This window comes from Perca fluviatilis, chromosome 23, assembly GCF_010015445.1.
Source record: "Perca fluviatilis chromosome 23, GENO_Pfluv_1.0, whole genome shotgun sequence".
NCBI lineage: Eukaryota > Metazoa > Chordata > Actinopteri > Perciformes > Percidae > Perca > Perca fluviatilis.
Genome location: NC_053134.1, coordinates 7,403,732 through 7,421,874, shown reverse-complemented (window position 1 = coordinate 7,421,874; position 18,143 = coordinate 7,403,732). Strand labels below are relative to the sequence as shown.

General features: G+C 39.1%; 1 protein-coding gene across 3 annotated transcripts; it reads left to right on the top strand.

Moving 5' to 3' along the window:
- Nucleotides 1–1,397: 1,397 nt before the first annotated feature.
- itfg2 (integrin alpha FG-GAP repeat containing 2) lies at nucleotides 1,398–11,792 on the top strand. Of its 3 annotated transcripts, none has more exons than XM_039791248.1 (12): nucleotides 1,398–1,550; nucleotides 2,739–2,834; nucleotides 2,929–2,970; nucleotides 3,067–3,244; nucleotides 3,330–3,469; nucleotides 4,126–4,274; nucleotides 4,365–4,459; nucleotides 4,610–4,663; nucleotides 5,992–6,083; nucleotides 7,320–7,437; nucleotides 8,050–8,223; nucleotides 11,641–11,792. In XM_039791248.1, the coding sequence occupies exons 2-12, from the start codon at nucleotides 2,832–2,834 to the stop codon at nucleotides 11,706–11,708; spliced, it is 1,113 nt and encodes a 370-aa protein (XP_039647182.1). In that variant the 5' UTR covers nucleotides 1,398–1,550; nucleotides 2,739–2,831; the 3' UTR covers nucleotides 11,709–11,792. The 3 variants fall into 3 exon arrangements, with proteins under 3 accessions (XP_039647182.1, XP_039647181.1, XP_039647180.1); XM_039791247.1 differs by having other exon boundaries at nucleotides 1,398–1,597; XM_039791246.1 differs by having other exon boundaries at nucleotides 1,398–1,850.
- Nucleotides 11,793–18,143: the final 6,351 nt, after the last annotated feature.

Below are 18,143 nucleotides of genomic sequence, written 5' to 3'. Positions count from 1 at the left end.
TATATGAACATTTCAGCACACATGGACTGAGATGCTTAGTGAGAGATGTATTATAGGTCTACCCTCTAAAAGTTACAGTGAGCTTTTTGTGACCAACTTTTCACACCTTAAGGGCACAAACATACTGTATGTTAATAGCCTACAACAAGAAGAAAACATAATAAAGTGAAAAGAAATAAATGGAGGACAAGAGAGGGGGAAAACAAAACATACTATCCACCCACCGGTTACAATGAGCTTATGGCATTTTTAAAATAACTATTTCTATAATGGACTTCTGCCTCCTCTGTGATGTTTGTGTAAACATATCCATCTTGAACGTGTTGTTTTCTGCCTGACATGAAAAGTTGTAATTGAACGTCGCCCTCTAGAGGACAACAGTGGCACTTAACACTGGGAGACAAATAAAACTACAATACCAAACAATATTAGTAGAAATATGCAAGGAGTTAAGTGGTGAAACAATTCAAACTGAAATATTCAGCAGTTCAGTCAATTATCTTGTAGAATATACATCTATTAAGCGTCTTGAAGGCCTGGATTGGAGTACTGAATGTTTTTATTGTAAGCCTATGCTTTTGCAATTTTAAATGAAGATTTTCTGTTATAGAATTTTGTTAAATAGGAAATTTTGCTAAGAAAATAAAAATAAAAAAACGCAAACACAACATCTTTCTACAGCAGTAAAAAAACGGAACCCAAATGTTTTAATGAAAATGATTGCCAATACTTTTCAAAATAAATCTGTATGAGGACAGCTGTTGTTTGATCACTATAAAATCAACAGAAAGAGCTATTTGTATTGTATCATTATTTATTGCAAAATAGTCAGTTTGCAAAAATCGATAAAGGCCATTCTTAAAACGGAATAAACCAACACCAGTTTCACTGATTTTTCTCTTGAGGGTACAATAAAAAAAAATATGATTTAGGAAAAAGAAAAAAAAGAAAAGAGAAGTCTTATCGAAACACAAGTGTGATTGTTATTCCCTGGACTGCTCAAAAGAAATATTCGATGAATATGATTTAGGAAAATAAATCAAAACGGAGAAATCTGTTGAAGACAAGATCCGAACTTTTTTCCCACTGGATATTTGATTTAAAAAAAAAAAGTTTGGTGCACTTATACAAGACCACCGCTAGTTGTCGCTATTTCAGCCCCTATTAAGATAAAACGACGGTGCCAATCTAATTTAATCAAATCACAGTTGTTAAATAGTTTTTTTATTCATCATTCCAAAGATCTATAACTTAAACGTCTCTGGTCATTCAGGCACTTTGATAAATAAATGAAAACGTGTCATAACCATTGACATATGTCATAACGCATTTGACCTCAATTAGGCTATATTAGAAGAACCGCGAAATAGACAGTTTGTCTCTACTGAGCTGCCATACTTTCTAAGGTCACGTGCTTTTGTTTACTATGAAGCATCTATGACTAGGAAAGAGCTGGCAGCTATTGCCAACTACACAGCTATTAAGCCATAAAATCATATATACAAGGCTTTAAAGCCATTAAACGAAGAGGTATTTTAAAAAGCAGTTAGGTAAGAAGAATGCGATGTTATATCACGCTCTTTAGGAGAGACTAACGGTAATGTTAAAACCTATGAGCTAGCGTTAACGTTAACTGAGCTAACGTTAGCTATCATATCACGAACTGTCTTTGCTCTAACTAATTCTAACAACAGCTGTCCAAATGTTTAGGGACACTTAGCGGTTTCAAAATATAGCTCATAATAGTTACCGGTATGCGGTCCTTGAACTACGTTCAGCGTGTTAGCTTGGATTTTACAGGAACTCTGTTTCCTCATGCTATCTGTCTGGGAGATGCAGACAACGACTCCGTAAGTAGCTAACGTTAATTTCACATAACTTATTTTTAAAATTTAGGCTCATGAATTATAGTGTCCAACGTTACATCCAGAGCGGCAATAAGTTTGTTCACTTGTGGATATCGAGCAACGTAAACAACGGACCAGGAAAAAAAGATGCAGTTTGAGTACAGATGTGAAATGCTCAAAATATGCATGTAATTTGGTGCTAGACTTTTGAATGCACTCTCCATACAAGGTAGACTGGTTGCCTTTTTATTTGCTCTTGTCTAATGTACTGTATTTGTAAAGTTGCTCTGCAAAAATCTCAGAGGCAGTCTTGTTTTAAAGTTTACTTTCTGTGTGTCCTTGATTTGAAATAAAGAAAGGATAAGTACTTGTAGGTATCCTATCTGGACAGAAATTAGGTCACAAAACAAAAGTCTTGTGTGCAATATTTTCAAATACAGTATGTAAACCAAAACATATTATATTAATAACTATTCATATAGCAACTTTTAAAATACCCTTATAAAGTGCTTCACAAGAAAGGAGAACAATCAAATACAAAATAGCAGTCAGCAAATAAAGACACAAACAAAACAGCTAAAAGTGAAGATAAAATAATGGAATAGTATACAGAAAGAACAGTTAAAATAAGTAACATAAAAATAATTAAAGAATGCAACTTGCCAACACACCTGAGACAACATTGGGATGTGTATACACTGCTCTGTGGCTTCTCCCATATTTCTTTTGCATTTTTTAGGAACCAGAAGATAAATTAGTCAAAAAAGAGCATGTCAAAGCAAAATATCAAGACATTCACCTTAAGATTCAGATTATTCTTCACAGTGTTTGGATAGTGCTGGTTCCATATTATAGCAAAGAAAATGTGCGGTCTGTCTCCATTCACTGTAGTTGAACGAGCTGGTTGTGGGGGACACCAGCGGAAAGCTTCTTGTGTACAAGAATGACGACTCCAAACCTTGGATCACAAGAACCTGTGTGGGCATGGTCAGTACATAAACCAGGAAACCGAGGGAAATACTTATTATATCATAGAGTAAATTTATTTCTCTTACTCATATAATGTGTCTTGGTTTGGCAGCTGACCTGTGTTGCAGTTGGAGATGTCCTCAACAAAGGAAAGGTTAGTTATAAAATGATAAATAATCGGCAGCAGCCTATAATGAATATCTTGGTGCTGATGTTCCCAACATTGTGTTTTTTTCCCCCTGTTTGACAGAACTTTGTGGTAGCTGTCGGGGCAGAGGGCTGGTTTCACCTCTTTGACCTGACAGCTGCCACTGCAAGTAAATCTGATTCATCCAGTCAGCATGAATTCATGTCGCCTGATGACCAGAAGCCCCTCTTCACCCAACATATTCCTGCAAACACTAAAGTCATCATCATTAGTGATATCGGTAAATTTAATTTCTTATATGTTGTATTTGTATCCTATCCTACCTTTTTGAATTTGACTACAGCGTGTGCATGCCTGTACTGTAGATGGTGATGGCCGCAGTGAGCTGGTGGTGGGCTACACAGACCGAGTGGTGCGAGCTTTCCGTTGGGAGGAGCCGTCTGACAGTTCAGAGCTGGGATCTGGACAACTGGTTCTGCTGAAGAAATGGCTTCTGGAGGGTCAGGTACACTTCAATTAAGCTCCATAAACCAAGAATTATCATCTCAACATACAGTATGTTAACTGAAACTGTGAGGTGCATGTCTTAATCAAGTTTGGGTTTATACGGTTTATACACATTTAGTTTACATGGTAGAGTCAGGGCAATTAAAGCTATAGTGCGTAGTTTCTGTCTCCCCCATGAGACAGAAACGTCCACATGATACAAGCCTTCCGTGATTGCGCACCACCCTCACCCCACCTCCACGCATTTGCTTGTAACCAAGGAGGACACAGAGGATTAAAAAAAGCATCATGGACTCTTCAGAAGAGGTAATTATCTTCACTCAATTTTGTCTCCACGCAAAAGTAGCCGGACGACACCAGTTTCTGAACATAGCCATACTGAGAATTACAAAGAGCGTTTTGTGGAGCTCATAGTCTTAATTAGCTTTGTAGCAACTACTTTGGCAACGGCTTGAATGTAATCCTTAATATAAAAAGGTTACGCACTAAAGTTTTAATGGACAAACGTCTTTCATGTAACTAACTGGATAACAGAGCTGAGTGATATAACAACTATATATGTGCAACAGTAAGAACTAAAGTTATCCTGTACAGTGAAATGAAAGCTTATTATCACACAAAGTGAAAGCCCAGTGTTTAATGTCTGTGGTGCAGGTGGACAGTTTGTCAGTGAACCCGGGTCCAGAGGGTTTACCAGAGCTGATGGTGTCTCAGCCAGGCTGCGGCTACGCTATCCTGCTGTGTTCCTGGACACAACAGGACTCCAACAGCTCTGGGGAAGACGCCCCCGCAACCCCCGGGAGGTAGACACTGCTGCAACAAAAGTTATAGAGTTGTAGAAGTAAAAAGCTTTAATTAGAGAATTCAACTTGCTTTGATTTCTTTGCTCACAGTGAGGGACCTTCCAGAGATGTAGTTCTCCATCTGACCACTGGGCGGATACACAACAAGAATGTTTCCACTCATCTTATCGGCAGCATCAGTAAAGGTACCAAACCGAAAATTGGGCCAGTTGGTCAATTTGTCTTTACTATACACAACACTTAATAGATAACCCATGTGTTATATTCCGTGAAAAATAGTGTAACCATTTCGAAAAGATTTTGATTAATACATTTTGATCTCTGTTTTTCATCAGGCTCAAAAGAGGAATCTTCTAAATGTGGGCTGTTCGCTCTCTGTACGTTAGATGGTAAGTCATGAATTTGACACATTTGAAATCTTTTATCGGCAAGAAGATGAGTGTATTATGTTGAGGGTGCTCTGACATCAACCTGTCTGGTTCGGTTCTCTCTGGTGTTTAGTTTGGGTCTGTTTGGGCTGATATAAAAGCTGTCACAGTAGATGTGATTTTAACATGAATTCAAAAAGAAATCCACAATTAAAAGATATTGAAGTAATATATAGCCTATTGATACAGCATCACTGTGTAACTATTGTAATAGGAGCACATGGAATCTCTCTGATCAGTCACAAAGTGAAAAGGAGTTAAACCCAGAGGTATGTTGGGCTTGTGTCCTCCTCTGTGTACTTTAGCAGTTCCTCAATAAAAAAGATAGTAAAACAAGTAAACCATGTAGTAACTATCTCCATCATATTACAATACAAATACCAATTTTTTTCTGGTGAGCTTTTTGTGACACCAGAGAAGAAAAATAAACCCATAAGATAAATAAACACATAATGCACTGTAATGTGCTGCATAAATTGCTGTCTGTCTCACGACTTTCTGTCCCCCCAGTCCCAATCAATGAGTTACTCAGTCTGTATTACTTCATGTTTTCTCAACACACACACACACACACACACACACACACACACACACAGCGGTTCTTTTAAAGAGATTGACGCACACACCAACGCGCAAGTATAAACTTCAGGCCACTTACCTAGGCTACGGCGAAAGCTCTGTGCGGAGCTTCCGCAGAACCATAAATCACGCTTTAGTCCAAACCTAATGTGAAAGCACCCTTATCTACATATTTGCTTAGCAAGGTAAAATACAAATTAGTACGAGCCATATTATGTCTTGTGATCCACTTGCTGTATTTTGGAGCCGGTAGTGATACTATATGTGGTAAACCATTTGTCATATATTGGTGGCTGTTAGTCGATGCAGAGGATCCTCCTGGCAGCAGCACATAACTGGCAACCAGCTCTCAGAGCAGCTGGAGAGTCCATCAATATTTAAACGAGAGGATTTAGTGGGATAATCAGCACTTAATTTTTTATACTCACAACCTCCCTCTTGGTGACAGCTTGATGAGCCAAGATAGAGAAAAGAAATTGCAATACCATTAGAGGTTATTAGCTTAGAAACAATTACTGTCTGTATTTCAACATCATCGGCCATTAAAAGCAAACTTCTCAGAATCAGTGTTTGTCAGAAAGCACCTTTTGTCCAATATGTCTTGAGATTTGTTGATGTATTCTTAATTTTTTAATAGCAGTAGCATATAATAACAGTCAGAACTGTACTTTAATGTTATACTTACATCTCTTTGCCTTTAAATGTTACAGGTACCCTGAAATTGATGGACAGCTCAGAACAGCTCCTGTGGTCCGTCCAGGTGGATCATCAGCTGTTTGCGCTGCAGAAGCTCGACGTTACTGTGAGTTTGTGTGTATTTTTGTATTAGATAAAAGCTTAATATCGTCATGTTGGAGAAGTTTGGCCATTTTGCTTTATAAATTACTTTAAAAAGTAATTTAACAGCAGCTGGAAGTCAGTTTTTGCTGACCTCCACTGGATTATCTTCTCACCTTGCTGCAGTGATGTACGTATACGTGTACTCCAGGACGCTGTTACATAACTATGGGGTGCACACCTGACCACACCCAGAAGCTTTAAACTTTCAACCTCGAGAGGGCAGTTAAACACACACCGGTGTTAAGTTACTCTTTACGATTCATCAAATAAAAGTAGCAATCACTTAATCGCCTAGTAATTTTAGAACTATATTAAAGGGATAGTTTAGATCTTTTGAAATGGGGTTGCGTGTACTTATCCATAGTCAGTGTATTAGCTACAGTAGATGGCGGTTGGCACGCCCCCAGTTTGGAGAAGCAGGCATGAAGCAGGTCCCGACACAGAATCTAAGCAATGCACTGCTGTGGACGTGGGCACCCAGCAAAACGTGTTTTTGCCACCTGAAAAAATGTCTGTACATTTAGAATTCTTTCACCACTTAACATTGCCGTCAAACAGTTCATCACAATGGGGAACTAAAGTCATTATATATATATATATATATATATATATATATATATATATATACACATACATATATACATACATACATACATACATACATACATACATACACAGACGTGCTCAAATTTGTTGGTACCCTTACAGCTCATTGAAATAATGCTTCATTCCTCTGGAAAAGTGATGAAACTGAAAGCTATTTTATCATGTATACTTGCATGCCTTGTCATAGAATAAATCAAAGAAGCTGTGAAAAGAGATGAATTATTGCTTATTCTACAAAGATATTCTAAAATGGCCTGGACACATTTGTTGGTACCCCTTAGAAAAGATAATAAATAACTGGATTATAATGATATTTCAAACTAATTAGTTTCTTGAATTAGAATCGCACAGGTCTCCAATCTTGTAATCAGTCATTCAGCCTATTTAAATGGAGAAAAGTAGTCACTGTGCTGTATGGTATCATTGTGTGCACCACACTGAACATGGACCAGAGAAAGCAAAGGAGAGAGTTGTCTGAGGAGATCAGAAAGAAAATAATAGATAGTGTTTTTAAAGGGTTAGTTTGGATTCACTAAAGGCAGGTTCCACTTGTTTTGATAATCATGGCGAGGATGTGTCTGTTTGCTTCCAGGGAGACGGCAGAGAGGAGGTGGTAGCGTGCGCCTGGGATGGTCAAACCTACATCATTGACCACAATCGGACAGTAGTGCGGTTCCAGTTCGATGAGAATGTCAACGCCTTCTGTGCGGGTGAGGGACCTCATACTTGACTCTATGATCTTATACATCAGGTCCGATTTTCCCCTGTGTGCTCGCCTGTTGGATGGTGTGAGTAAATACGTGGCTAGAATTTCAAAACCTCTCATGACACCACTAGGTGGCAACGTTGAGCTTTGTGTTCACCCAGTCTTTGCTTCTTCCTTCTACTTTCTTTTCTCTGTCTGTCCTTTTCAAATCTTTCTGCAGTGTTTGAACAAGCCACAGTTTATTTGAGGCAGCTTATATGACGTGCAATAATAAGTGGATTAGAGAAAGAGACTTTGTTTGTTCTGCCTGATTTTGTCGTGGGATTGTTTCTTCTGTACACCTACCGAGTGTTTGGGAGAATACTCAATCCCTCCTGTCCACTCTACTTTCTGCCTGCTCTGTGAGATCATTAAGGCATATGATATTGGTTTCTCGGTTTGTGTGGAAGCTGGCTCTGCCACAGAGACACATATTAGTAGCCAGGCAGCAGAGGGTTGCTAATGTGTTCATTGGAATTCACATAACAGACTATATCACAGCACAGCCCCCCACATATTGAGTAAAAAACATCCCTTATAAATGAAGGTTAAGTGTGTTTTTTGTGTGTGGTTGCAGGTCAGTACACATGTAAGGAGGGCAAGAACAGCCCCTGTCTGGTGTACGTGAGCTTCAATCAGAAAATCTACATCTACTGGAAGGTGCAGCTGGAGCGCATGGAGTCCACGAACATGCTACGGGTCCTGGAGGAGAAACCAGAGTTTACGAGTCACCTGAAGGCGCTGGGAGTCGGTGAGTACACCAACAACTCGGAGCCAGTAATTCAGTTCAGAATAGAGCATCCTTCATCATATTCAAAGTGATATCTCTTCTGTCTGTTGCTGTAATTGGACGAGAGACCAACTGTGACTATTTGTAGTCAACGTATTTGCCACCCAGTTCGAAGACTCAGACTCTGACCTGAATACTAATTATGAAGGAAAAATAAAAATTATCCCCACATGACTGATTTTTACTGCTAACAAGATCCTGCTCGCTGGTCTCATGCAGGAACAACTCATACTGTACAAACAAAATTAGTTCTTACAGGGGCAAGTATGCATGATACATTCACCAATCTTCTCGAAATTAGAATTTTTTTTTCTCAGGTACAAACTTTTGTGTTCTTTTTAGATGTCATATTTTATAAGCATATTTTGGTGGGGTAACTAGTTTTCCACTCAGGATGAATTATTATATCTTCTTCTGGCACCATCATCGGGTCAAAATGTGTCCAATACTTAGGTTTATGACCAAATACCTGAAAAAAATGACATTTCCATCAGCCTCAGCTGTACTTTGTGTTTAGTGCTAATTAACAAATGTTAGCATGCTGTTACAAATGGCTAAGGCTAACCTAGCCGATAACATTAATCCCCCTGTCTACTCTCCCTGCGTGTTGCGTTTAACGTGAGAATGAGACTAAACTTGCCTGGATGAGCGTATGTCTTTCCTACTTCTAGAGGGGTTTGTGCTGTGTTAAACTGACTCACCCAGCCGTTTTTGCGTTCTGAAGCCGGGCCTGCTAACTCTGGTGTCCCCCTCGTCGAGACGACCTCCGCCCTGAGTCGGCGTTCCTGCGTCCCTCGTTGACTTCTCCGCGAGCCTGCTCCTTGGTGTGTTGTAGTATAGGTTTTAAAAGGTGCATTTACAAAAAGTTGTTTCTTTCAGTGTGTCTCTTCAGCGTGTGCCACCTGTCGCATCAGTCCACCAATGCTCTTCACCTCTGCTTCCTCAAAACCATCTTCTGAATGAATCTCTCTCACACACTCTGATAACCCAGTCGATTATAAGAGTCACACAAACGCGCCCTGTCATGTCACATGTCAGCACTGTCCCTATCGGCTATCTACTCAAAAGACACTAAACTAAGATGGCGAACATTATATCTGCTAAACATTAGCATGTAAACATGGTCAAGTACAGCCTCACAGAGCCGCTAGCATGGCTGTAGACCTGTTCAAGCCATTTCTTCTTTATACTCACATTGTAAGCAGCTATATTCAAATTTTAGAATTGCTTCACTACTTGAACGCTAATGACTCTACTAAATATGTTGCATTTTCACCAGCTGATTTCAAACAGCAGGGACTTGAACCTCGGCAGTGTTAAGTTCTTATTTTTTCTGAGACATTTTTGTGAATGAATCTTGCCCATAAACCAGCAGAACCAGATAGCCTTATAATGTAGAGGCTATTTTTTGCATGTCTATTCATTCTGTTTAAACCTGGTATTTCTACACAGTTGCCGATAAAGATTAGGCTACAATAATAGTATTAGTATTATACTATTTGTAGAATAAGATTTCAGTGGTGGCTGCGTAGGATTGTTTTTGATTTGTGTACATTTCCAATAACTCCAGAGCGTTTTTTCTGTCGTAGCATAATTTAGCTATAAGCCTAACGGCGCTGTTATTATTTCATTATTATTCCATGCCTTTATTGGACTCATTTAATCCGATTAATCACTTCATTTAAATTGAAGATTTTGTTTGAGGATTTTTTTTTTTAGGGGTGATAAAATATTGGAGAGATATCCCAAGCTTCATTTGAAAACCTCAATAGAAGCTTTAAATGTTCATTACAGCCCTACCAATGATCACACCTCACAAACATGTACCTCCTCATAACGGGAGGCGTTCATCAAGCTGAAACAAGCCATTTATGATTTGTGCAGTTAAGAGAGTTTGGTAAATCTGACTCCTACAAAAAAGGCGTTGACAAAAAACAAACTTTTGTTGCAAGAGGCCCCTTGTCTGGCTTCTCCTTAACAAATAAACCCATCTACACAGGAAGAGGTCATGAAGGAAATTCATTTAGAAAGCCTTAAATCCAATGTTTTCATTTCTACGTCCAAGTGTATATAAAACCGCAGCCTGTCAGTCAACTGTGCTGAAAAGACTGAAGTATTTTTAGAGAGGCTGTAATCCCCTAGCACACAGAGCACAGAAACCAAAGAAGCTGCTTTCTGACTCGTTTCTTTATCTTTTCACCCTCCTCTATCTGGAAAATTGCGTCTCTGCTGTCCAGCTTCTTTCCAAACACAATCCTCCCGACAAACACAAATGTTTAACTAAGTCAATAAGTTGGTTAATCATTGTGAATGTGCACAATGGTTATTTATTTCCTGTTAATTTCCTTGTTTTAGAACATTAATCTGCCCTTGTGCATTTTCAGTCTCCATGCATGTCATATATAAAATGTTTTTTGAGGGGATCAATCTGATTAAAATACATAATAGTCTTTTTGGTCTGCATGGATGACTAGCTAGTCAACCGCTTTATGTCAGAAAAGCACTGTTAAATGAGTGGAAACCTATTTAGTGAGGAACAAAATTATGATAAAAACACTAACCTGTGATTAGCAGGACTTGCTGGAGCATTATATGGTTGCAGATGGAAATGCAGGTTCCATTCCAGCTGATTTTTCTGAAGCCTGGTGGAGGTGTTAGCGTAGCTTCCTGCTGCCTCTGTTAATAATTCAACCTCTGGGGCATGTTGTGTTTCTTTTGACTAGGATTTTGCAGGTCTGTTACCTAACCCAGTGTGAAAAATGTCTGATGTAGCAGCCTTAGGGAAAAGGAAATAAAGAGGAGGAGAGATTGCATTAAAACTGCAGACAAATAAAAGTGTAAAATTGTGTCTGATATGTAGTGTGGGGGAGGCAATATTTGGCTTTGCATATTAACTGTTTTTGTCCACATGAGCGCATGCATCTATCGGAAATAGCTTGAAGTGCATTTTATTTCATGTGCATTTTTACTAAAACATATAGCCATTAAATATGAAATATACACACAGTATGGCAAACACTAAGAGTAAAAAAAGAAAGGAAATCTCTGTACTGTACAGTAGGTGTTAGCGGCCTCGCCCTGACCTAGAAATGTCAGTAGCAGCTCTCAGGCTCTTCCCTGCTGCTCATTCACCTTAATACCCGCCCTTTAACCAAAGGGTGATGATGAAGAGTCTGTCAGTTCTCCATCACACCGTGGGATGGTTTCTGAATATAGACAGTTCCTCCTACATTCAATCATCAGCTAGTTTTCAACTAGTTTCGATGTAGCTTGACTTCCTACCCAAGAAGAAGTTTTAACTGGTAAGAAAGTCCTCATAAGACACACTGAGTGTCTCGTGCTGATGGTCATTGCCACATTTGTGTTTTCCCTCCACAGATACTGAGGACCCGGCAGCAGTGAGAGCGCTGGTGGCAAATGTTCTCTACAAGGATTCACAGACTTAGCACACACATCAACACACTGCTGTCTCTCTTCCTCCCCCCTGACTGTAAATACTCTGTTAATAAACACTGATTGTCTGTCTTCTGTGCTGCTGCTCTTGTTGTTTGTGTTCCCCGCAGACAGACGTGTCAGGTTCAGGTTTCTGATGCTGTAATTTCAGATGTACACACTGCCTCTGTCATTGGTATTCTACTCACCCAGGTTGTTTATCGGTTTTAAGCCCCCAACGTCCCCTTCCAGGCAGCGCTGCATGGAAGGCACTAGGATTAGGCAATGGTTATGGTTAGGGTTAAGTCAACGTTCGCAGCGCTGCCTGGAAGGAGACGTTGGGGGCTTAAAACACCATCGAGCACCCAGGTTGCCGAGAGAGGATGAAAGCATGCGGCCCAATGCAGTGGAAATAACATACTGTTTAACGTCCTGTTTTCGCCGCTGAGAGTGTGTGCATTTGTGAGTGGGGAGGATCAGCTGTTGCATTATGCTGCTGTCAGTTAGCGCTCACATGCCGTCGAAAACAGATCAAAAATATAAGTGACTGCATTTTTCCTTTTCATCTCGTGTAGTCTGTTAGGATTTTCTTTCATCTGGTGTATCATCTCAAAGATATTAAGCTCTTCAGACGTTGCGTGATACACGATTTACATGGCAGTAAGACGGCGGTGTTGTTTGTCAGTGCCTTCAGAGCATGACAATTGGAGGTATTGGGGGAATCACCCACTGTTCCCGATGGGAGGATCCTATAATCACCTATGTACACTGCATCTCTTTTTCTCATGCAATATAAATTAGTGTGTGTTTGTGTAAAGGGTAAATGCAGGCTCAGGTGTCCTTGTAGGCCACAGCCTCATATCTCTCCTGTGTTTCTGCCCTTTAGAGGACGTGCCAGGGGAAGGCTTTACCTACAGGACCTCGTCCCTGCTCTCAAATGCTCCACAGATCAAGTTGTTAGGGCATGTTTTTGCCTTTTTTTTTGGGCCAGACTTACATGTAAAAGTGAAATCCTAATTACAATTTAACCGTTAAGATGTAGCTATTGTGGGTGCATTTTAAGTTGTTGAAAATTAGAAATCAAGAGAGCAGATAAGTTGAAAACAATACAATAATGCAGCCTCAACATGCTGTTCAAAATAAGGCGCAGCTTCAGTCATTACTCCAAACATCACAATATCTTGTGCATGACGAGGGGGGATGTACTTTGTGCTATTTGAATGTCTAATCTTCTAGTAATGTCACATTTTTCTTATATTTGTTACCTACCTGTGTGGTATCTGGCCCTATAAGTTTAAAATCTGTATAAAGCTCAAATATGCTGAGAAATCAGGAGCACTGTATTAGTGATGTAAGTTTAATGATTTTCCTCTCAGCAGAACACCTGCCCAGGGACTATGGACAGAAAATATTGCTAAAAATCCTGTACATTACATCTCTCCTTTTTTTTAGGTTAATATTAGTTCTTTGTGCATTGTCCCTGTTCAAGACATTTAACATAACACAAATTAGCTGGCCATTTCAACTGGAAGGAACTGAGGCGGGTTGAAGGAAAGGGATTGCACCAAATGTTAACTCCCTGCAGAAACATGACAGACGGATCCTGTATGATCTGTTACTCTCCTCGCCTCATTTTTGATTGGTCTCTTTTTAATAGGGAAAAACTTTTTCACCAAATCAGTGTACGTCCTGAAACAAGCAAGTATTTTGTAGGTTATATTATGATTTTTTTAAGGTAATGATACGTTTGCCTCATAAATGATTGTGTGCTTATGTCAAGTATAATCATTTACATTAGTCGATAACATGACCTTGTATCACAAAGTCAACACATCCACCATTCAGCTGCAGTTTGTCCTTATAAGTGGAGAACATTCCTGCACAGTAAGCTCAGACTGATTTGTGTTTATGACCATTAATGGTCAAGCAGGACCAGGCCGATATGTTGTGTTGTTCTTATGGATCCTATTTGTTATACGTGGTTTGTTAGGGCTGTTAGTTTAAATTAACCGTCCGTCTCTTGGTTCCCTAGAGAAAATGTCAGCCTGTTCAGTATGCATAGTTGTTCCCCCCCCCCCTCGGTTTCCAGTGATGAATCCTGTGTGACTGTGACTTTTGCTCCCCAAGCAGACAGGCTGGACATAAAACACGTCTCTGACATGTGACCCTGGGACGTGACGTGACAACACAGGAGGTAACAGCCTTGTCAGGATCTAACTGACCTTGTGTGTATGGATTTAACTGCAACTATTTTAGCTACATCATTTCTTTGGCCGAAGCCAAACTGCCCTTTTTTTAGCAGCGTTATTGCAATCTGGAAGTCGGCCCATTATGGATGTTGCCTCTGGAAAGTTAGTTATGTTTTTGTAGGCTATTAAATTTTCTATGAAGTAAAAAGGTTATCATGGTACCAGAGCAATATTTAAAGTAGAAAAATGGCATACAGACCAGATTACTTTGGTTCCTCATCGGGTCATGAGTTTTTGGGACCATTTTGATGACTCATGAAGTAGAGGTTAAACTCTAGATTTCCAAAATAACAGTATTATGAGAACAAAGAGAGGTTATCTGGATATAAAGATTTAACTCTTTGTCACCAGAAGGAACAGACTTTACTTCTTTTTTGTATATTCAGGTTCAATAATCCTTTTTATAATCTTTTCTTATTTCCCTTGTTTATTTTCATTTTACTCATTTCTCTGTTTAATCTTAAATTAGTATTATTTCATGAACTATTTTAAGTACTTGATTTAAGTTTTTCTTTTCTTTTTTTGTTTTTATTCTTAAATTTCTTTTTACATATAGTTTTTACATTTACTGTTTTTTCATATTTTTATTTTTTAATTAAGTATTCAAATTATTGTATTTCTATTTTTAGTTTTTATTTTAAATACATAATTTTACTTATTTTTTTAAACATTTTCTGCAGTTTTTTGTTTGATTGTTGTTGGTTTTCAAACAGTGCTTAATTCGTTCTAGTTAAGTGCACCTGACACTGCTTAAGAGATTATCCTGTGACAATCAAAATCTTTCTGCTTGTTACTCTTTTCCATCGCAAAAGAATTACGATGCAGCAATTGTAAAAAGACTGCGTGTGAATTGAAGTAGAATAGAAAGCCTTTATTGTCATTGTGCAGAATACAACAAAATGAACCTTCAGTTGGAGTTGCAGATTTTGCCGACCCTAATGGCTCAAGTAAACAACATTAGACTGCTTTTTGAGACTAAACAACTTTTTGAGGTTTTAATCTGAAATAATCCTGTTAAACCATATCAATTAGTCATCAGCCATGCTAGCGCTTCTGTGAGACTGTACAGTGGTGCTTTGAGCTCAATGCTAATGTCAGCATGCTAACATGCTCACAATGCCAATGCTTACATGGTCATGTTTAGCTAATGATAATGTTTCCAATGTTCACCATCTTAGTTTAGCGTGTTAGCATGCTAACATTCGCTGATAGGCACTAAACACAAAGTACAGCTGAGGCTGGTGGTTGAGACATTTTTTTCAGAACCACTAATGTCAACCTCATGGTGGCGCTATAGGCAACACGGGATCACCTAACTCGGTAGGATTCATCATCTAGAGACAATGAATATGTATACACATTTTCATGCCGATCCATTTAACAGTTGTTAAATATATTTGTCTGTTTCAGTCTGAACCGAAGCAATGGACCGATCGATAGACCAATCGACCGACCGATTGCCTTCCCCAGAGGCGTGCTGCTAATAGTTAAGGTATGAGTTTTTTTATGGAGGCCACAAAAGGTTGAGGCTTCAACATGTACCATGGCTTTAATATCTATAAAAGACCACTGCCATGAGACATGTTGCTGAGTAATAAACCCATCACGAGGACCCTGTCTATAGAAACTGACAACACGCAACCACACTTCCTTGAGGCGGCTCTCTACATGCTGCACTATGAATGGATACTGCAGCCTTTGCTTGGTATCAGATACATATTACTGTAGATACTGTACATGTTGCGTTATTTAAAATTCAATATTAAGGAACCGTTTTGCAGCATTTACACATCACCTAAGCGTAAGGACTAACATGATTTCAATTATAACAAAGCCAAGACAAGTTTAGGCTTTATAACAAAAACCTTTAATGAATAGAGAGGGTATTATAATAATTTAAATTTGCGAGTCTTGAAAGCTTAATCTGCTAAAAACCAAATGTCGCTTCTCAAAATAAAAATGAAACTCTCCTCTGTGATCTGAATATAAACTGACAGCCCACCCCTTCCTAAAGCACACATTGCATCCTCCCACCCTCCCGCAACCTCCAGTGTCGGGGAACAGCCAGGCAGGCGCTCAGACAATCTGTCGTCATGGTGCTTGTGCTGATCCTGCTTCGCTGTCACTGTTCCTGCAAACTCCTACACAGTTTGTTTGGTTGCTGTAACATTAGGTGGTTTCCTATGTTTGTTCATACTCAAATAGGTAAAAGTAAAAGGTGTTTTTATTCTCCTGTAACATATCAAACGTTATCATCGTTTAACATTATTACATTTTAAGTATCAGGCTGCAACCACATCTGAATTAATCCACTGATTAATTGACCAACAGAAGATTATTCGCCATTATTTTGATAAAAGATTTATTTTTTAAGTCACTATCTAAACGACAGCATAGGTCGATTTTGCAAGCAGCATTTACATTTGCTGTTATAGGCGACCTCTCATGGCCGTAGTAGCCTAATTATCGTGAGAGCAAACGAGGAAGTGAGATGACAAAGTAAAGGAGGGCCAAAATCTGCATAAGCAGGCAGGTTGGGGTGGCGAATGATTTAATCCAACACAGGAATCTCACTTAGGGTGGAACAAAATGTCAACGGTCAACTTTTTTAAATCAACCAACTTTTACAGACCTAATTCCGTGACCTAGGTACGTATGTGACGTTGTTGCTATAACCACCAATATCAAGCATTTTCATTTAATACCCAGAATTCGGAGACAGAAATATCTCCAGCACATTGTCTTCAGATCTTTTGCACTTGTTATATGTACATTTACATATATGTATCATTTTTATCTAGAATTTGTATCCTTTATCTTTTCTTTCCAAAGTCTTTGAGCACAATCTCATGAGCATGCCACATTACATTTCACTACACATATTACCTACAGTCCTTGAATTTTTTGGTAAAGGATGGTCCCGTATGTCTAAAGCTTAATGAGTAGAGGAAGCACTGAAGCTCCCTAACTTTGCATTTCACTTCATAAAAAAAAAAAACAGCTTTTATCATGGCTGCCACTGTAACAACTTAGTCATGATCCTCGTCAATCAAGACTTTTTGACCTGTTGTCTCGTTTGATGCACCCGTATACCTGACCATGCTGAACATTTCAGGTAAATAAATGCAGCTATTATGTTTGATTGTGCAATCCAAGTTGAACCAGGCTGCGTGATTCATTCACTCACAAAGACGCTTTCCATTTAAACATCTGAAAACATTTTCAATACAATGCTGATGACTCACAAATGGCAGGGATGACTGTGTTTGCTTAGATTCATGGAGATAATTATTCGCAGGCTTTGAAAGACCATGAATCAGGGTTTTTAGTTAAAGCTCGTTTTTAGAGCTTTTATAACTCTGTAGGAGGTGGGAGACATGCCAAGAACACCTGAGAGTCTGTAGCTTGTTTATATTTGCGCGTCTTGTATGCAAATATAATTTTGAGGTAGGCTTATACTTGAGTATTTCCATTTTAGAAACTTTATACTTCTACTCCACTACATTTCAGAGGGAAATATTCGTTGTTGTTTTTTACTCCACTACATTTACATGACAGCTAGAGTATCTAGTTAACTCGGAGGTTACGTTTCGTTTTGGCTTGTTTGTTTGTTAGCATTGGCCAAGTGAAGTGGATCTGAATCACGTGGAGGATACACAAATTAGTATATTTTAAACCAAAAAAGATAATTAAATACAATGCATTGTTTGAGATTAAAACAGGGGTTCCCAACCTTTTTGTCCTCTTATAAAAAAAAAGGGGGATTTCCAGATGGTTTCATTTCACAAAGTCGGTGCGGTCACAGAAGGCTTGTATCAAATGGATAGTTTGGATCTTTTCCAAACTATCCATTTAAGATTAGTGGACCCTTGTGGTTATGGCATTATATTGTGCGGCGTAACTCTTTATTTGTCCTCATCCTTTGTGCCAGTTTACATCCCCCTCTTCAGCCTTTGCCCAGGGCCAATGTTTGGTCCTGGTGGCAGCGTGGAAGCTGGGTGTGGTAATATGGATCTGATCCTGACTGACAGACAGCTGGATCCCCAGCATCCAAAGTGGGGGGAGGGCTTGACATGAGCTCCATCACGTTCCATCAACAGCTCCGAGCCGCTGAGAGCACTGACACCACTGATTAAAAGCATCCAATTTTGTCTGCGTCAGGCTTAATTCTGCAGCGTTTCATTATCCTATCATGCTCAA